The 22,105-nt window shown below is 37.1% G+C and overlaps 2 protein-coding genes across 2 annotated transcripts; both read right to left on the reverse strand.

The window, feature by feature from the left end:
* Positions 1-231: 231 nt before the first annotated feature.
* Positions 232-11,343, reverse strand: LOC124309206 (DNA-directed RNA polymerase II subunit RPB1). The gene is made up of 11 exons (XM_046772597.1): positions 11,189-11,343; positions 9,758-10,027; positions 7,245-9,655; positions 5,997-6,247; positions 5,706-5,911; positions 4,987-5,413; positions 4,477-4,709; positions 3,967-4,355; positions 3,515-3,633; positions 3,209-3,403; positions 232-2,415 (listed from the first exon to the last, which is right to left on the reverse strand). The coding sequence occupies exons 1-11, from the start codon at positions 11,264-11,266 to the stop codon at positions 1,295-1,297; spliced, it is 5,700 nt and encodes a 1,899-aa protein (XP_046628553.1). The 5' UTR covers positions 11,267-11,343; the 3' UTR covers positions 232-1,294.
* Positions 11,344-12,533: 1,190 nt separating this feature from the next.
* LOC124309207 (heterogeneous nuclear ribonucleoprotein H) lies at positions 12,534-22,005 on the reverse strand. Its single transcript, XM_046772598.1, has 9 exons — positions 21,819-22,005; positions 20,602-20,866; positions 19,701-19,844; positions 18,165-18,303; positions 15,402-15,574; positions 14,652-14,848; positions 14,203-14,322; positions 13,999-14,101; positions 12,534-13,722 (listed from the first exon to the last, which is right to left on the reverse strand). Exons 2-9 carry the CDS (start codon positions 20,858-20,860, stop codon positions 13,631-13,633), a joined length of 1,227 nt encoding a protein of 408 aa, XP_046628554.1. The 5' UTR covers positions 20,861-20,866; positions 21,819-22,005; the 3' UTR covers positions 12,534-13,630.
* Positions 22,006-22,105: the final 100 nt, after the last annotated feature.

Here is a 22,105-nt window from a genome sequence, read left to right on the forward strand (position 1 = left end):
AATTGTTGGTATCCAATCGATTTACCGCGCATTCGTGGTATTATGAAATAGTCCTATCATCCCGCCTTACAATTTTCAAACTAATACAAAATGCAGAATTTATGCATCTCAATGCAAATTTCAATGATGTATATTTTTCTTGAAAATATCATTTATTTTAGCGTAAACGTGGTTTTACATTTCATATGCCGAAAATAAAGTTTAATTTGATATTCTGTTTTCTTATATGCCAAGTAATGTCTTCATGTATGTACATGTATAAGTATAAAAAAACAAAAGAAAATAACAGCACGTATGTTTTTTTTTTTATAAAAATGCATTCGTACATATATTCAGGTTTAAACGCACAATTGCGTTGGTTCCGTATATAACTGCTATGAGTAATTTAAATAAATGGCGATGAACTTATCGTGATTTACAGATATAAAAGAAGCTAAAACTTATGCTTGGTCAACAATTAACACCGTGAGTGTAAAGAAATTCTTATCCATTATCCACGAACATGTTCGTATACAAATATTCTACTTGTGTACAACTGGAAGGCTAAAATACATACATCACTGTATACTTTCGCGCTTTAATCGTGAATCGTAATAATTTATGCACGCGAAATTATACATTCATGCGTGTACATCGCACGCTTTTCCGTATTTCTATTCAACTTATTTAATTTGATTTTTTTTTTTTCGTTTTTTATTATTAACAATATTTCATTGAGAGATCTAAGAATAATAGTATAACTTACATGTTTATTATATCGTATAACAATCTAATTATAGGTATAAGTGCGGTACGACGTTACCATATCGGCCTGTCAGCACACCTTATACACATTTTACCCTAGTTTAGCTGATGATCAAAAATGTTTGGTATGATATACATTGTAGAATATTTGTAAACACTCTCTAACCCTTTGGCCCTAGGCTGTAACGTAAATGAGGAAACTTCGTCTGGGTCTGAATCGATGGGTCATTTTTTCTATTTTGGAATGTTTATGCTTACATTTTTTCACCAAAAATCCATTTAAAACGCATCGTTGGTAAAACATATTGTATAGAAGTCATGAAATTTCTGTCAGCAAAGCCAACTTACTCGAATTAACTTCACTTCAAAAAACGAACAAATAAGATTCATGAAATCAATTACCCTCAGGTCAACAATGCACGAAATATTAATGCGACACGGGCCAAACAAATAGAAGTCACGTCGGTTTCATTTCTGCCCACTAACAAACATTTTCAATGAATCAATTATTCTGTACAAAATCGATTTCAGTATCTTAATTACCACCTTTTTAATCGTCAGTTTCATAGGCAGGCGACGCAGGCGAATAAGTAGGACTGGTCGGAGAGTAGCCACGTGCTGGCGGCGAATATGTAGGACTTGTAGGAGAGTAGCTTGGGCTGGTTGGTGTGTAGGTGGGACTAGTCGGCGAATACTGTGAGCTCGACGGAGAGTAAGTTGGACTGGTCGGCGAGTAGTTGGGACTGCTGGGCGAGTACCCCGTGCTTGCAGAAGCTGTGCGTTGCGGAGAGCTTGGTGAGTAGCTGGGGCTCGTAGGCGAGTAGGTTGGGCTAGTCGGCGAGTAAGTGGGGCTAGCCGGCGTGTACTGCGGCGATGTACCGGCGAACGACGGGGAGGTAGGGGAGTAGCTGGGACTGGTTGGGGAGTATTTAGGACTGCTAGGAGAGTAGCTTGGACTGGCGGGTGAATACTGAGGTGAACTAGGCGAGTAAGAGGGGCTAGTGGGGGAATACGACGGCGAAGCAGGTGTATAATTTGGAGAGCTGGGTGAGTAGCTTGGACTTGTTGGCGAGTAGCTTGGACTGGTGGGCGAGTAGCTCGGGCTCGTTGGTGAATAACTTGGACTCGTAGGTGAGTAGCTTGGACTAGTCGGTGAGTAGCTCGGACTCGTGGGCGAGTAGCTCGGACTCGTGGGCGAGTAGCTCGGGCTAGTCGGTGAGTAGCTCGGACTCGTGGGCGAGTAGCTCGGACTCGTGGGTGAATAGCTCGGGCTAGTCGGTGAATAACTTGGGGAAGTTGGTGAGTAGCTCGGACTAGTGGGCGAATAACTTGGACTCGTTGGCGAGTAGCTTGGGCTTGTCGGCGAGTAGCTAGGACTGGTCGGTGAGTAATTCGGACTAGTTGGCGAGTACGTTGGACTAGTTGGTGAGTAATTTGGACTGGAAGGTGTCATACTGGGTGACGTTGGTAAGTATGCCGGTGACGTTGGAGAGTAACTTGGTGAGGCTCCACCTGCCGGAGACATCGGGTAGGGACTCATGCTGGGCCCCGGACTGCCCGGACTCCCAGGTTGTGGTGAATAGACAGAGTAGGCTGGGGATAAACCTGACGCATCTGATGCTCCCGATGGAGAAAAGCAGGCTCCTCCAGGTGTCATGCCACTTCCCAAGGCTGTGAAAAAGGAAGTTATAATTCATTTCAGCATTCAATTCTTTGATTATCACGAGAACAAGAAAATAAAAAGTTTCACAAATCACTTCAAAGTGGGTCCAAAATTTTTCAATGAATTGTCCACATTGATTTTACGTTAAATTTACTCAATTAGAGGAGGATACTTAATTTAATTTAGAAAATTTTCCGACTTTTCCCAGGTTTCCTGAACAAAATTATAATTTTTTTCTGACTTGTTGCAATTTGATATGTCGCATTTTTTAATACTTGTTCTCTATTTCTTTAAAAGTTTTATTTAGTATACTTGCATCAATTGTTTATATTATTAATAAAAGGCTCGTACGTACTAGTAAATATGAAGTTCCTACTTTCAGTATACATATTCATACTGTTATTAATAGCATTATGATTCACTTTATAAATAGATATTAATAATTGAGCGAGGGTAGCAAGTGAGACAAGAATTTACAAAATAAGGGAGCGATAGTAAAATTATGAACAGTTGGTTCAAAGTGCCCGTAAAAAATTGAAAAATTTAAAGATCACTTTGAATATTAACTCCGTGCAGAATTTCAAAGAACTTCTGCAAGTATTTCAGGTCTGACTTATAGAAAATTTCCTGACATTCCCCTGATTTCCAGACAAATGGCTACAAATGATTAGATGCGCTTTGCTACCAGTTTTTTAGCTAGTACAAAATGAACTAATAAAATTTTACAAAATTCAGAGAAATTAAACATCTCTATTTCGTATGAGGTTAAGTAATATATGAACAGATATAACTGCGACTCACCAGGAGACATGCTGGAGGCTCCGTAACCAGGAGTTGCACCCATTTGGTTCCAAGGTGTCATTTGAGGACTCATGCTAGGTGTAGCAGCACTTCCAAAGAACATACCAGCCCCACCCATCATTCCAGCTCCCACTGCCATTGGTATTTCTATACCAGCCTTACACTTCTCTGCATCGAGGAGGAGGTCGAAACAGCCTGAACGAGAGAATTATGGAAAATGGGGATTATGGAATAAAATATTTGAAAATATTCAAATCAGTACTGTCGCAATTATTTGAGATAAGTAGTTGATCGTCTGATAGTTACCAGTGCCAAGACGCGGTAGTTGTCCCATGATAATATTTTCGGACACACCTCTCATCGGATCGACTTCAGCATGAGATGCGGCATCAAGCAAAACATCGACCGTTTCTTCAAAGGAACATCTAAAATGACATGTTTCATTTATGTTTAGTATATTAATAAACTGGCCAAAAGCTGTGCCATTGAATTTCGAAGGAAACTATCCTGCTTTAAGTATTTCAGTTTATTTGGACAAAATCATCTTTTGCTGTCGTAAGAAATTTGCAAAAATATAACTTTTAGGGCAAAAATTTCCACTTTCATGTATATTATACACAGCAAAGTATTCTTTTGAATTGCATTATTCGTATTTTTTATAATTAGTTTACAGTACCCTTGAATTTGTACAGTAATAATAGAGCGATGCAAAGAACAAGATCTAGAAGAAATAACGATTGTTACAAATATTATCTCACCTCATGAGTGCTCCGGTGTCCTGTCTGTTTATACCGTGACGAGTGATAGCCATGAGATGACCTTTGGCAGTCATGACATCACAAAGCAGCGCAAGATGTCGATAGTTCACGTAAAGACCATAGAATTGCAGTACAGTATTCATTTCTTTTTCAACTGATTTACGCACAGCCTCAATACCCAATACTTGGAATATTTCACAGATGTCGTTACTGAATGTACGTACTGGATCGACGTCCCTTTCACTCAAAACTTTCATAAGGCTTGTCCCATCAGTTTCCAAAAGCCATTCAGCAATAGCTTTGAACTCCCCGGTATCGGTGACTACAATACGCTTTTTTGAATCTGTCTGTGGCAAATGCATGTAGACTTTGCCGATCGCTTCTATTCCCTGTATAAACATTAAATTTTAATCAATTCCAGACCACTTCAAGTCAAATAATTATTGTTTGTATTTGTTGTTTGATTTTCAATTTTTTTTTTATTTTCATAGAATTTAAGGCAATGTTTACCTGCAATGTCATATCGCTAAGCATATTGGCTTCAATGCATCGTAAGAACATATCATCCTCCATTTTGTCGACGGTCTCTTCTTCGGTATCTTGAAATTTGTTGTCATCACTGTTCATTATTCTTATTCGCAATACCAATTTCTCAGCATTGTCGTCATTGAATATGCAATTGAGATCATCTCCAAACCCAGCATTTATTTTTTCAGCTATCTGTTCCATAGTCAACTTCTTATCTGGAAACATTAGTCACACATAAATATTAATCCCGAGGGGAATACACAACTGGCAATGTCTAACCATGTCAAAAAATTGTGAGGTATGACTTTCTTTTTGTTCGTTTCTAAAGAAGATCTGTTAAGCTTCTCACACTGACCTTTCTAATGAACATTCATATTTATTAAAAAAAAAAAAAAAAAAAAAAAAACACTATACATCTAGGGGGGTATTCTACTTTTTTTTTTTAACTGAAATCCTCCAATTCCCCAATACAAATATAAAAAATTACGATACCTGTCATTCTCTTCCTGTCCAACTCGATACGCAAAAGCCACGGTGAGATTTTAGTCGGATCAAAATCTGGCATCTCGTAATAAACGTTAACAAACTCTTGATCTTCGGCGATCACTGTATTTTGGGGATCAGGATCATAGTAGATTGCAGTATTTGCAGTGACTTTTCGCAAAGTTGTATGTTCCAATCGACAAAGTACATTCTTGGCCTTCTCTGCATCTCTGGCAGCCGCTCCGGTTAAGAAAACAGTTAGCGAAGGAGCCTTTGGTTTTTTACTGATATTGATTATCTCCTTTAGCCTCGGCACTCCCAAAGTTACGTTCTTGGACGATACTCCAGCAAAGTGGAAAGTGTTCAGCGTCATCTGTGTTGCAGGTTCACCAAGAGACTGGGCAGCCAACGCCCCCACCATTTCTCCAGGGAATACCTATTTAATTTGATTTTTATAAAATTTCTTTGTACATGTAAATCATTTGATTCATATCTTGGTAACTTTCAGCACTATTTCATTACATTTTATTACATATCAGTACAGCGTCTGAAGAAAACAATCAATTTGTTTTATTACAGCTTTTTTCAGACGATGATTAAATATCAACTTCTACTCTAACTAAACAGGCTCGAGTTTAGTAAAAATGGGGCCTCCAACATTGGTCGTGGCTTTTCTCTGCTTTTACTTCAATTCTTAAAAATATTATGATGAATCTCAAAAAACAAACCTGTGCCTGCTGGAATCGAGTTTCAATTTCACCAATCAGCCACTCAAAAGCCTCAGTGGACAATCTGAATTCTTCAGAAACACATTTGGTGCACAAGGTCGAGCGTACCAAACATTGGAACAACAGGGTAGCATTTTCGTTAGCCTGTTTGCTCAATCTGTCGTCACCAGCCACGATAATACACTTTTCCAACAAATCCTTGACACCTATGAATAAATCACGCCACATGAAATTATGTAAAAAGTGTCATGATAATAACTTTGAAATGGAAAAGTTGATGAATTCGCTAACCTTGGATAACTCTGATAGGGCTGAGGTCGGTTGGCGCCCTTTTGTTGATGTGAAATATTTTTTGCCCGTTCCATATCATTCTCTGCAAGTTGCACGGTAACACAACTTTTGACTCACCACTGGGAAAAATTTCACGCAATGCAATACGATCTTTGTTCAATTGTTCCCACTCTTGCTCAAGTACTGAAATTACATCTCCGGAGCCCATCATTTCACGGACAATGTCTTCTGTGAATATACGACGAAGGTATCTGCAGAAAGTAAGATAGGGTCAGTCTTGACATTTTGTGTACATGGATAGTGACGCAAAAAAATGAAAAAAGATCATTTTAATTTTCTTATTCAGGATTTGTAAGATTGATTGCTACAAGTTGGAAGCTGTAACTATCAAAATGATTAACTTCGGAAAAATATTTTAGGGTAATGCAAACTTTTCTGAAGTAAATATCCTTGGATCTATACCTGATTCTTTGAACCAAATGTTTGTATTTTCTGATCGTTTACCACCGAATTTATGAAATATTGTGCTATTTTCACATAGCATCGCCCTATTAAAATATACATAAGTAGGCAGGACAACGTAAAAATCAATCAAGTTTCATTGATTTTATGAAGTACTAACGGAAGTTCCAGATAATTGAGAAAAAAAAACATGAACAAATAGGGTAATTCCCTGACTTTTCATGACTGATGCAATCCCCTGGCTATTCCCGAGCTGTCGTCACCATGTATTCTAAGAGATGAATAGCCGGTTTATTATTTTTCCATGGTATCAACGTTGGAGATGAATCATTTTCTGTTATCAGCTCATATAGCAATGTCCAACAAAGAACCGTAATACCATTTCACATGCGTTTCTAGGTGTGACTATCTAAATAAGTCTTTGATAGCTTGAGGTCTGATATACTCAATATTTAAAAGTAAAAGACTATCGAAAAACAATATGACCATAGTTAGAAATAAATCTCACAGTTTTATTTTCCTTTGTTGATCAAAGATATGCTCAATCATGCAATACAAGAATGTTGCGATCAATTTGATTTTCAAATATCGCCAGCATTCAAATTCTAAAGCTTAATAATTTCCATATACAGTTTTGAATTCCGAGTACATCTACAGCCTTGGAATTGTTTCTCATTGATAAGTAGTAACAGTAATGGTTGACCTTCACCCACTTTTTGTAGACCAAAATGAACTGGAAATATATCGCAATACGAAACGAAAATTAAGATAATCTTTTTGACTTACCTCTCGTTAGTTGGATCGAATTTGAATTTCTTTTCAAATGCCTTGTTGCTCAATTTGATAGTTGGCAAGTTTTGGAATTCTACGGTTTCACCACAAAGTCCGTCCTCTCCGTAACGCAGCTGAATAAGCTGTCCAACAGAATTCCTAACTGTTCCGTCATAGTGAACCATAACAGACTCCATAGCTTTGATCAAACGTCGCTGAATGTATCCAGTTTCAGCAGTTTTGACGGCGGTATCAATGAGACCCTCTCTACCTCCCATAGCGTGGAAATAGAACTCTGATGGTGTGAGACCGGCAAGGTATGAGTTTTCAACGAACCCTCTTGATTCAGGACCGTAATCGTCTTTGATGAAATGTGGCAGGGTGCGTTTGCGGAATCCGAATGGTATTCTCTTACCCTCAACGTTTTGCTGACCGACACACGCAATGACCTGAGAAATGTTGATGTTCGATCCCTTTGAACCAGATACGACCATAGCTTTCAAATTGTTATATTCCGTAAGAGATTTCTTCGCCGAACCACCAGTTTTGTCACGAGCATCGTTTAGGATTCTGTTTACCTGATTCTCAAAGGTTTGTCTAAGCGTGTTACCTGGTGTCGGTTCCAGTTCCATGTTGTGCGCCTTGTGTATCACCTCTATTACATCCTCCTTGGCTTTCTTGATGGCCTTTTGAATTTCCAAGTATGTTTGAGGATCGGCAATCGTATCTCCAATACCAATCGAGTGACCCTCTAGCAGCAGCCAGTTATTAATCACGGTTTGAATGTTCCCGTAAAAACGACCGCACACGTCGTGTCCCAATTCCAACATACAAATATGAAGAAGAGATCCGGCTGAGGTACCTAATGTCTTTTTACACAGAATACCCATAACCAGTTCCCCATGTTCGACCATAACTTTTGTATCTCCGGGTGATATCCACTTGTAAGGTCCGTCGTCCTCCTCGTCTGGATGTGTGCTGTGGGTTCTGATCATGTTCACATTGCCAGGAATGATTAGGGAGAATATTTGCTTCCCGGTCCACAATGGTTTTGGTTTTAGGATGCAGGGTTGGGGCATTTTCCCATCCCAGCTGGGTAAGTGCATTAAAATGTTCATCATTTGTTCCTTTTCTATGAATACGTCTCTCTTGGTCATTTTTCTAACGGCAGTCAACGTATCCTGCACAATACCCATGACAGGCTTGTTTGCCTGAGGTGTAATGATCTGTCGAGGTGTGACGTGAATGTTCTCAACTTCAGCTCTGGTCTCCATCGACTGAGGTACATGCAGGTTCATTTCGTCACCATCGAAATCAGCGTTGTACGGAGAAGTGCAGCTAAGATTCATTCTGAATGTACTCCAAGGTAGAACTTTGACTCTGTGTCCCATCATACTCATTTTGTGCAGGGTCGGTTGTCGGTTGAAAATCACGAGGTCGCCGTCCCTTATGTGTCTTTCTACTCTGTATCCACATTGGAGGTGAAGGTCTGAGGGTTTCGGGTGAAACCTTAGATCTATTCTCTCCCCGTTATCTCGGACAATGTACTTTGCCCCGGGATACTGCGAGTTACCTCGTCGCACGAGTTCCTGCATTTTGTCTATATTGAAAGGTGTCACTATTTCTGGAAACGTTAAATTCTGAGCTATGCTACGGGGGACACCGACTTGGTCAATCCGGAGGTTTGGATCTGGGGTGATGACCGTACGAGCTGAAAAGTCCACACGTTTGCCCATAAGATTACCTCTGATTCTTCCTTCCTTCCCCTTTAGTCTCGCCTTAATAGCTTTTAATGGTTTGCCAGATTTTTGCATGGCCTTCGGCATGCCAGGCATGTCGTTGTCTACAAGTGTGGCCACATGGAATTGCAGCATTTTTATATTTTCTGATATAACGTGCGCAGCTGCACCAGCCTGCTCATTCCTCAATAACTCGTTGTTCGATTTTATAATATCAGCAAGCTTGTGCGTTAAATCATCTTGATTCTTTGCCGAGCCATACATAACGACTGCTGGTCTGACTGAGAGTGGAGGAACCGGAAGTACCGTGACGATCATCCAATCGGGCCTAGCAAACTTGGGGTCCATACCAAGAATGAAAGACTCTTCATCCGTTATGTGTTTCAGTATCTCCCAGGCGCGTTCCGCCGTCAATACAATCTTTTTTTCTTGTGAATCTTCGTTGACGTGTTTCCATTCCGCGGACACATCCAGGCCTGATCGTCTCAGGTTTGGCTGATACCTACCACATCCTCCGTGTCCTGGTTTTTTATCCGCCTGTTGCTGTTCCTGCCCGTCCTTGTTTATGTCCATTTCATCTCCACCTTCACAGATATTCTTACTTTTGCAGAGGTCATATACGAATGTTAATCGCTTTCGGGGCTGTCCTTTGGTCTTCATGACAATTTCTTTTATCTTTGGATTGTGCTGTGGAAGGAGTAAAATTTATAACGTCACAACACCTATCGACTGGTTTTTTCTCTTCTTACATTCATTTTTTATTTCTGTAATACTTTTTCCAATACTTACTGGACTGACAAGAAGCTTTGAGCAGTAGAAACAAACACATCTCAATATTTTGATACTCTTTGTGATGAAACCAACGTGAAATACTGGTTTGGCCAAATCAATGTGTCCAAAATGTCCAGGGCATTCTGTCATGTTGCCTGCACATGTCTGACATCGAGAATGTCTATCTATCACCCCTTGTCTAGGGTCCATGAGACCGCCAAGCTTCGGGCGGCCGCCCTCCATCGTTTCCGGGAAACGGATTCCCCCATCGGTAACTGACATGCGGCGCTATGGTTCAAATTATTTTTAGATAAGTAGAAGTCGGCTTTTACATGTTTTTTGATGCATAGGTAATTACACGTGCAAAACAATAAACTCGAGGAAAATTTTGCTGTTTATATTTCACTAGCAAAAAATACATGAAATTTCAAACTATGTAACTAATTACCTACGATTCTTACAAAATGATTAATTAGGCAATATTCGCACACTGCTAGTAAGTAAAAGTATTTCGAAACCGTAATGTGTACTAAACAGGTGTAAATATTTCCGACACTTCCAGGATTTCCAGAATCACCGAACACCTTGAATTCTATGATAATAAACTGCCTTTCTACATACTCAACAATCACGAGGTCAAAACTAGTAACATTAACCCAAAGAAACATGGAAAATAATCACTAATTTATAACCTTACGATGCAGACACAGAGAAAATATCGAGATTTTAGAACATGAGATTTTATTTGGTACGATTTGCTAAATTACAATCCATCCTAAAATTACGAAATCACAATTTTTCCTATAATATACAGCATGAACATGAAGTTCAATCTTATCAGTGTAAATATAGACCAAACATAAAACAACAATGGAAAATTAAGAATGTAGATGACTAATGGCCTAGGAAACGTTAGAATTCCTGTATTCATATTACATCAGCAAATGTTTTGTTTGCGTAATAAATTTGCGGTGAAACTGCATCGAAATGCGACCGTTCAATCCCGTCCTACATCGATAAATTCGAACATATGAATATTTTCAATTCATACCGAGGTCAGTTTTCACTTTTGATCGAGAACGGGACTGATAGCTCAAATTTATAGGAGGGGGGAATTCGGGAATAAACATAGTTATACGGGCATCGTAATACTCATTAATTTGTGTGAAGCATTCGCTCGACTGCGCGGCACGACTGACGAGGAAAACTTTAGTGATTAACGAATTACAGCGGACCCAATTCGGGGAACAGATAAGACAAGATTGACGCGCGAGGCACTTCACGCACTAGTCTTCCATCTCCCCAGGCACCAACAGGAGGATCGAGGCGAAGGTACAAAAACTGGCCATAATATCGGGCTAGCGGCTTCATACGAGTATGAAAATATCGGGCAAGTTGATATTTACGTAGCCCAAGCGATGCTGGAAACGGGGATGATAATTTACTTACAATTTCATCTGGGGAAAGAATACCAAACTGCACTCTTTTCACGACGCGCACCGGCGCCTTCGAGTCGTTCGTCGCCATTTTACCGTCTGTGCCATGACGAGCAAAGCAGTTAGACCTCCTCGGCTCTTAGGCCTCTATTCCACATTGGTAAATTTTGGGGCCGCGTCTCGCGCGCCGTCAGTCGAATGTGGCACAAACGAAAACTAATTTTCAAAATTGCGGCGCTGGCGCTACCGCGCGAAATTGTTGAATCTCTACTACAAAGCGAAATCTTCTTGGGATATGGCATTGACATAGGTGACGAATTACACCCTCCATGAGCGGATATAGTAATTCCATTGAAATATAATATAACTGGAACGTGCGCTTGCTATTCTACGGCATAGAGGCAACGTGTCGAGGGAAATAGGGGTCATATGTTTTGTCTCTGCAGCTTATGGAGATGCGCATGCGCTCGTGGCAGTATCGAAAAGTATCTGCAAAAAGTTAAGTCATCACCACGGTTGAAGATATCTACGCTTCCGAATACATTGAATCTTCGTTTTCTCGAATTTGGTTTTTAGAACGGATTGTACAGAGAGAGACACAACTACATCATGCATATATATGTCGGAGTATCACAAATCTTGTTTAATAATTCCAGTTTAAAATGTATTTAGTCTTTAAGAATAAAAGGATATTTCACTTGAAATTAAACTCTCGATGAGTCCACCGTATCAAGCGTCAAGCGTTATTAGCAAGCTACGAGTATAGCTGAATGACGGAATCTTAGCAACAAACAAATGGTTTGTTTATAACAACGCTTGGACGAAATCGACAGTCACGGGTTAGCTAGCGAGCATACCGGACGTGTTCGGGATCGTTACCCTTAAATATGAATAATCCACGCCAAAATGAACACTTTACATCTTCTCCGCCTTTCCTAGGCTTTACTTCGACATATACATCATGACGCTGTCTCTGTCGGCTCGCGTCGAAGGCATCGGAGCGCGTTCCATTATTAATTAACTCTTGAAGTTGTCACACTCACCCGTAGAATTGTGATCACGGCGCTTTTACAAATGCCTAAATTAGACTTTATCCGACCAAGTAAACTGGAAAAACTCGGTACAAAAGTCATGTTATAAAAAACGCTTTTCAAACTTGATACAATTCAAGGGAGTTTCCACCAGACTATTGGTAGAAATCAATAAAAAATTCAATTGCGAAATAATTGATTTGAAAACATAGTATATTGTAAGTTACGGACAGATTTGGAGAAGTTGGGATATGTCACGACACTTGTTAATTTTCGACCTATAAGGCCATGATCTTATTAGTTCGAATATGATATATAAAATTCTAGTCACTTTTAGTTTAGATTTATTTATATGCACACTTGTCACAGAGTTCCACGCTTACAAAATACAAGTTTCTAGCGCAAATTGTATGAGCAGGTACATTTACAATTTCATTCTTATTTGTTTTCTAGGGGGAGAAGAATTCGTAATAATTCTATACTGTTTCCAACTATTTAACGTAATGGAAACTTTTGTAAATCTAGTAAATTAGGTACTTGTTTTATCAAAAACAATCAGTACACATTTACGTTGTACATAATTGCACAATGTATAAATATCTGATATCTGATATCTAAAAAACCTGTTAAGAAATTTGGATACGGAAAAGAAATACTTGTCTAATTGTAAATATTATACGCATACAGAACTTTGAAGTGTGTATTATTAGTACCCTAGAATTTCACATTCCCAAGTTTAATGAATCTTCGGTAAATGAGATTGAATATTCCCCAGTCACTACAAAAGAGAAAAAATGTCAAAATGAAAATCCGACCAAAATTTATCTGACTACGAACTGGTGACTACTAATCGCATAAGTACAGACACACGTTATAGACTTGAAAGTTACTCAGGCGCAACATTTCTGGTGAATTATAAATTTTACTAGGCATTTGCGTACTATTAGCACACGAAAATTTACGGATGCACACAATCGTTTATAAGCATATATTATGAGATTAAGATATTTTTTTTACTACCATAACTTATATACCGTATATCATCGATAGTAATAAATCATAAACTTATACGACACTGTATGGCTTGTCTTTAATTTTACCAAACGCTATAAGATTTATTATTATTATTGTTATTATTACTATTAATATTTATACAAATGTAAATAAAACGAGAGTAGGAAGATTTCAAGTCTGTAACTCGAAGTAATTAAGTATATAAATGTGACGATGATATAAGGAAACTATAATAAAGCTAATTAATTTATATAATTAATATCAGGTATAGTAATTTGACAATATCTTAATCAAATTGAATACTTGTTCACTTCTTAAACATCACGTGGAACGTCATAGGAAACGACAAAAAAAAAAAAAATTGATCATTATCATTGACAAATATCGTCTCATAGTATCAATCACTTATCTCAAAAACTATTATAGTTATTTCCTCCGAGTTGACTGTTGTTGTAACCCCTGTTGTTCGGTGAATAACCTGGTCTGAAATTACTGCCTAACCCTGCAATGCATTGAAAAATATAAATGACGTTTGAGCTTTGTGTACCTTAGTTGTCGTATTATGGATCATTGTAATTGACATAATTCTGCCCTAGTTGCAACAAAAAGTAGATCATCACAAAAAGTTTACAGGAATAACCCTGTGAATTTCTATCCTTTTTTTTTTTTTTTTTGTTTTGTCAGCGATTTACACATCGTAATCTACAAATTCACAGAAAAGCATGCTACAGTTTATATCCAATATTTTTAACAAGACAATTCTGGTATTACTGCTTACCTCCGCAGAAATTGCCAATCCCTCCCAATCCCGATATACCACCTGATCCACTAGACGAGTTGAGGAATAGTTCTATATATCTGTGCGACATGTGGCTTTTATCCTGTGGTTGAAAATAGAGTAAATTTTGAAATTTTATACGATTCTAAAGATGACACATCACTTTAAATTACTGCTGATAGATATTATTGATAATTTACCAACCTTTGACATAGCTTTGACAGCTTCGTCATGGCTGGCAAATTCAACATCTGCTTCGCCTGATGCTCTTCCGCTGTTCTCCAATAAAAGGCGTATATTTACAGGGACAATAGGCCTGAAAAACTGTAAAAAAAAAAAGAATTTGTCACCAAACGCGTAAAAAGTTCCATCTAGTCTCGTTAATCAGTTTCAAAATTTTTAGTGTGAATTTCATTATATTTTTTAACTGTCTTATACCAATTTGATTAGCCATGTTGAATGGAAATATTATTCGAAATTCATCTTTTCAGTAACCAAACAATTCATTGAATGCCAAGAAGCTGATAATGCGAAGAACAAGTTGGATACAAAGTTCCAAGGTAAGTAAAAAATGTTCAACTGTGTTCCTCAAATTGTGATGCTCGGGTGTGTAAGTAGATTTATTAATTGCTATTAATTAAAAGTATACTCACATCTGCAATGTCTTGTTCCGTAGCTCTGAAAGGAAGGCCTCGCATGTGGATACAGTGAAGACCAGAGTTCCCACCGTTCCAATTGTCTCCACTGCCTCTAAAGTTATTACCCTTCATATCCATGCTGCCACGCATACACATATTTCCGCCACGCGATCCAAAGTTATTGCTTCCACCCCATAATCCACTATCAAAGTCTAAGAAAATAAATATGGTAAAAGTTTCAGGCCAACTATATTATTTATAATTATAAAGGGGTATATACATTTGAAAAAAATCAAAAAACAAACTATTCAAGAATACTGTTTCTAAATTTGAAGTAAATCGGTTTAGCTGTTAATGGGGTAGTGTGGGGATCGCCAAATATGTCACTGAACTCAGTGGTTGACGTTATTGTCAATAAGAATGCTCCCTATTAGATGATTTGAATAAAAAAAAATTTGAAAAATGTATAAATAAAGCTTGATCTATGTACACACTTATGAATGAAACAAACCCCAATCGCATTGAATAATTGTACGTCAATATATAAATTCCCAAAATTCACCCATTTTTTTTAATCATCTACTTGTATCGTATGCCCCTTTGAAGTACCAATCTAACCTCTGATTTGTCTGTGAAGAACACTAAAATTTCTAGAAAGTATATCGTCACCGCTCTTACCCCAAGCTTGAAGATTTGGCATCGTTTCATAAACTTTTTCATTGAAAATTACGATGTTACAGTGCCAAAATGAATTTCAATACATACCTCTGTTCCTGGAGCCTCTACCGCTATTGCTGAATCGATTCATCCCGCCGAATCTGTCCCCACGATCATAGGGTGCAGGTCTTTGGTTGAAACTACCCATTGGGCCACCGCGCATTTTAGGACCAATGCTGGCACGTACCTCTGACAAGCTGCTTCGGAATATTTCAATGTACCTGTTAATTGTGGTAAAATGTCATTAGAATTTCAGATCAATATAATGATGTCGGAATATTAAACACTCGTGTTTTTTCGGCATCGTTAATTATTGACTGAATCAGTATTCATAGCCTTGATCAGAATTTGCTGATACATAGAACTCTTGAATATCCTTTTTGATAAAAAGAAGCCATCGACTGACTTTACTAGCTATATGTTATCTACATTTTTATGCATTTATTCAAACTGTTATAGAAATGAAAGAATAATCACACACGGAAACGCATCTGATCTCCAAGATGTCTACCACAATGTTTTCTTCTTCATATTTTCAAATACCACAATATTCATGTCAAGGAGGGATCATATTGTTCAATACTACTTTACTATACTGATCCTATATTGTTATTTATGAAAAATGAGAACTATTGATACTATAATAAATGAATTACCAAAGTCTGGTTATTCAGCTTCCTTGTACAAAAATAATTAAAAGTGTATAATGTTGGAGTTAGGTTGTTCGTGTCGAATTTCTCACTTCATGACATTCTTCCTCATTTAATTCTACAGATGTAAAATGATTAGGGAATTAATCATTTCATGTCGTTGGAAGAGGTCAAAGTGACTTTTCGTTGTTAAAACGATTATGATTTTTGTACAAGGGATATAAAAAAATTTTTAAAAAAATAAAATTACTATAGAAACTATTAGTGGTGAAACAGGATGATGATTTTCTTTTCAAGATATAAAAAGAAAATCAATGAGTTTGATCAATGAGGTGTTAAATAGGTAAGAATTAGAAGTTTCTTAAAATTTATCAAACCAGCAGATCGTAAGATTTGATGAATGCTGTTCTAGTTTTTAAAGTGCGTAAAATATATTGTCTGTAATAAACGATTAGGTAAGGTTTCTCACAATGAGCTTTATTGTAGAATAATTTCATTGTTATTGACATACGAACAACCTAACTGGAAAAAAAGGAAATATTATTTAATAAATAATGAAATAATATATAGTATGAATTTAGATGTCTGTTGTACCATACGTGGAAATTATACCCCACCTCCCAGTTTTCAGTTGCACCAGACTCCCCCCTTCTTCAGTAGCCACGACAGATTGAAATTGAGCGACGTTGAAAATTATTACCTACATACCCACCCTAATACAACGTTGACGCCATGCCAACCCAGCCCTCCTAGACTTGGATTTTGTAGTAAAATACAAGGACAATCGTACTCGTTGCAACAGATCAATTTCTAATTACGAAGTGAAATAAATAACAGCAAAGACCGGGTGTGATTGCTGAGAAAATAATGACGCTAACCAATTTGATGGCCGAATCACAAGCGACGCGTTGCTAGAAGTACCATTGTCTTTGTCGTATGACTGTGTCAAATGTAATTTGATGTTTACTACCTCCGGTGGACCCCCCCCTCCCTCGGTGATAGCCCTTGGGGTAGCCCTACCCACCTCCCACAGGATTTGTTGAAGATGTATGGGGTACCACCCTCCCGGCACCCACCCACGGGTATCAGTTGGGCCAACAGTACTTTTCACTTATTTCTGTTCTGACTAACGTTGCTATCAACATGATCTTTGTTCTTTTTTCAAGTTATTTTTAAACTTGCAGTTTCCTAATTTCACAAGCCAAATTCTTCGCATTCAGGACTTGGAACAAGTTGCGTTATATTGATAAAAAGTCTTACAAGATTGAAGTTGACAACACAGCACTAATATAAAAACCATTGTTTGAAACTTTGGGCTGACCGAAGTAGTTGAGTTCACAGAATATCACAACATGTTCTGCGTCATCAGGTTTTACTGCATTTTGTACAATCTCAAATTTGCAGAACGGTATTTTTGTTTTGCTGGATAATGAATGGTTACAATAATGGTACCAAACTTCAGCCTCATTGAGATAAATCATTTCAAATCAACATAAAGACAAAAGCATACTTCGATCTACTTTTTAATCGAAATAATGTTCGATCCTGCAATAACAAATTAGATTTTACTCTCATACAGTATACTGGGAGACAGAAATATTTTTTTCAACTTCACCCTGTATTCTCAGACTTCCAGGGTTTTAAGAACCGCAAACTCTTTGTCCGTCTTTCACGTGAAAAAATGACGATATTAATCGAAGCATCTATCAGAACATTCTAGACTTTTCGTTCATTTAAGCCCATTATTCGCTTCAAAGCCATACTTTAAATAGAACTTTATACAAAGTATGCGAGTATTAGAATATCAGGAAACAAGTAGAAAACGTAACCATTACAGCATCACAAGCTTTCACAAAGTTAATATCATTCGCTAATTTGCAGCTATATTTAAATGTATTATACTTGAATAAGTTTAATATGAATACAATTTTAATTGTATCAGTGAGTCAATCGATCAAAATTTTGTAGCAAAATTTAATTAGTACAAGTGTTGCGTTGCCAATAAACGTTATAATAAATACGATAAATGTAACTTGGGATTAGAGAAACTGCTTGTGTAGAAAAATGAATAAATAAAAAAATAAGTATGCCTTCCTATTAGGGACTAATAATATTGAGAAATGATAAGTATACCCAGACCCAGCTAATATCAGTGCCCCACCTGTGTCCTATCTTTTCCTTGTGTTTCTGCAGAGCTCTCTCCGCAACATCTTTGTTAACAAACTGAACGTAAGCCTCCCCAGTACTGCGGCCTGTGTAGTCTGTAGGTAGCGATATTCCATTCGGCAAAATCTCCAACCCTGACCCACACATAATCAAAGAACGATATTGTAGCTTAATTAAAGCCCATTTAATAACTTACATGTTGAAATTAATAAAAATCCCTTATCAATATAAACGTGTTAAAAGAAACATATGTCTTCCTACATGCAAAACTATGATTATCCATCGAATGTGTTTCCGTTAGCATTACTTTTGCTAAACCTGCTAGAATTACCGACTGTTATTGCAAGAGTATACGAAAAAAAAATAATCTCTTGATTTAAAGACACGTAAAACCAGAAAGGTGGTTGCAAAACTTTTATCACCCAAAGTTGCTACTGAAACTATGGTATTTGTGTTTATGATGGTGAATGCAGAAAAGTAAATTGATTAACAAAACTCTGCTTATTTGTCACGTATCATTCGTTATTCTATTTCCTAATCGTTATTGTTAGTATAATAATTGTTGTTACTGCAAATGTTTGATACTTCTTTCAATTAATCAATACAGCAGCCATACTTCAGACACAAATCATCTTGAAGCAACAAGATTTAAATTTAAATTCAAATCAATACTACAAAATTATCAACCGAGAACAATTTCTGTTACTGTTTAGTTTTGAAGTTTGAAAATAAAATTAGAAGCATGAAATTTCACTAAATCGAAGAAAAAAAAAATCACCAGCAGGTTCTGGACTAAAAAAAATTCAAACATATACAACTTTTATCGATCAATTGAGGAAAACACTAGATTTTCTTTCATATTTGATTGAACACCTTCGAGCCGACTGTCCAAAGTGCGTATCCTTGTAATAAAGAGTAGAGATTTGATTATGATTTTTATTTACTCACTGTCACACAGGTACAATCACGCATTTCAACGATAAGGATAGTTCATCACATTATTCAGTATTAGATACTCTGCATAGCTTTTTGATTGGCTGTTATAACAAGAAACTCAGTCGCAAAACTCGAGCTTTACTTACATTGCATCACTAAGATAAGTATGTTGACCTATATCGAATGAAATGGAGTAAACCCACTGCTTGATATTTGCCTATCTCTAAATGCTATGAAAAGGTGCACTTTTTACGATTATTTTCATTCTTATCAAAATTCCGGACGTTATTCGGTATAATGAACCTTGTGCTTAACTTGTCGAAAATACAGTGCGTACTAACACAATAACACATTTACAAGTTCGTCTCGAAGGGGTTGAAATTGAACTAATTTATGTGTTAATATACTCATCAATGAAAGGTTTTGGAATTAGTAGCTTAGATCAATGTATGTTGCATAAATTGGAAAATATTTCAAATAGAAACTCGCCGAATGAACAATGGAGATCAAGTTTAGTTTGCATCATCAATAGATGTAATAATAAACAAACTGTGAAATTGGAAGAACACCAATGACAATAATTACGACAACTTACCGGCAAAAAACTGCGCAATCTCTTCTTTTGAACAACCAAACGGTAAACCTCGCAAACGAACACAGCCGTCGTCCATTGCATTTTCCAAATTCAATCCACTCCTTTTAACCACCCACTCCATCTCACCCCTTTTGGCTTTGAAGACTGTAAAGAAAATGATACGTACTATTGAAATCACACTCCAAAAATCAAAATCTTTCTTATGGAATACATCCACCAATAAAAGAAAGTTTCAAATCATTCGTAAAGTTACTTATTGTTAGCTTCAGTAGCATATCAAATTTCCTGCCATTTTAGAAGATTGAAGTTTGTAACAGTAACATAACAAAACGTTACAAATTACATGATTTTGATATTTTATGAACAGTATGTAAAGATTGTATGCATAAAATGAAGAAATGGTTCGCTTTGACTGTACGATAATTTATGTGTTACTGAATTTTCAATCATAAGGTCAAGAAATCATGAATATCTTGAATACCGTTTGTTATTTAAAATACGAACTTCAATTTTTTGGTATTTCCTAGTTTTCCATACACAAATATAGATTTTTCTAGGAGAAGTTTTGATTAACGTCAGTGAAAAATCTTATGTTTTTATGTCAATTTAATGAAATGCCAGACTAATATTTTCGTCGCAAGGTAAAACAGTCAACCTCTCTTAATTCTATTTCAGTCTTGCGTAATCGTAATCACGCTATTATGTAATTAAAATTTTTGCTTGAAAAAAAAACATTGTGACCACTAAATAAAAGCTGTGCAGTAAAATTTTTTAGCATTGTGAAAATTAAATACCTATATAAGCAGTGTTTTAAACCAAATCATAAAAATTTCAGATTGCAACAAATGTCTTGATATTTCCTGGTTTCTGTATAAGTGAGAAAAGCAAACAAGTAGGATACCTTCGATGTACCGATGTCCCATGTGATCTCTATCTCGTTTACATGCCTTCTCGATATCCTCTTCCGTGTCCATTTCAATGTATGCTTCACCGCTGGGTCTTCCTTCTCTCGACATAGTCATATGAATACCGGCTTTGCCATGCGAAATGCTACAGTCGTTGAAGAATTTCAATATCTCATCGACGGTTGTGGACCAAGGTAGTCCTCGTAGTTTTACGACGTACCCTTCCTCGTCGTGATCACCACTTCCGTTCGACATGCTGGTCTGAGTGGAAAGAGAATCAAAATTTGAAACACGAATATGAAAAATTGTAGGGTAAAGAGGTTGCCTTAGTCGATTTCGACGTTATCGGAAATACGTCCAAATATCAAAGTCCACGTATCGCAAGTGCAAAAAAGGGTTTAACAGCCCCATTCTATACGTAAATCTGAACAAAAAAACCCGGAAACATTTTCATTTGACACAGCAGTAAAGAAACGGCTTGAATTCTATGAATTTACTGTTACGATTTCATAGAAACCGTACCATTTCTTTACTTCTGCCTCAGGTCAAAATTTATTGCGAGTTTTTATTCAAAACTGTATATAGAATGAGGCTTTTAAACCTCTTTTTGCATTTCAGGTACATGAACTTCGATATTTGGAAATATATACGTCAACAACGGAATCGATCAGGGTACCTTGATGAGAAATCTGTGATATGATTACTCATCAAATTGAAAGTTTAACTCACATCTTACGATGCTTGTGAATTTTTTTCATCAAACTCATGTCACTGTTACCAGCTGATTAAATAAAAGTTACCAGCTCACTGAATAAAATTTCAGAAACAAGTGTTTCAAGCTAATCATGTGATAAAATTTTTTATTTTGAAAATCGGTATTGAAACATAGAAATAGGCTAAACTTGGTGGCCAATTAGACTAATTTTACAACGATATGAAAATACACAGTCAATTGTTATTGTCTTGGTTGGTCAATTTTCAACTGCTAAATGACATGAAATGGAAATAATGGTCAAAATTGATTCAGCGTAGTGGGCAGGCGATTTAGTGTATTGGGCGATATAAAGTTCTTACTTTGCATAAACGCAATTTGCAAGTTTAAATTGAAGTGTTGATTCTCGCGTCGAAGTGACGCTTGAGAAAATATGAAGGTAAAGATACGTACAAATGCATGCACGACAAATGAGCCGTAAGGCGATTATATTATACTCACGGTTTACGGTGATCGGATGGTATCAATGTGTGAGAAAGGAAAATGCGGCGATGGTACGTAAAATATGTAGATTTATTCTTGTCCCTCGACGATATTTACTCCGCACAAGAATAGTCCGGCAAACTTGCGCCTACTTCTTCTGTGCAAACGCATCCAACTCCGATTAATTTGCAAATGGCGATGTTCGTTCGTTGCGCATAGACGATTAAGAATATATATAGATTGTTCGCTGCTCTACGACTCCAAGTCACAACTCCAGTAGTGACATCTTAGAGAAATGGGATAAT

This window comes from Neodiprion virginianus, chromosome 7 (assembly GCF_021901495.1).
Source record: "Neodiprion virginianus isolate iyNeoVirg1 chromosome 7, iyNeoVirg1.1, whole genome shotgun sequence".
Taxonomy (NCBI): Eukaryota; Metazoa; Arthropoda; class Insecta; order Hymenoptera; family Diprionidae; genus Neodiprion; species Neodiprion virginianus.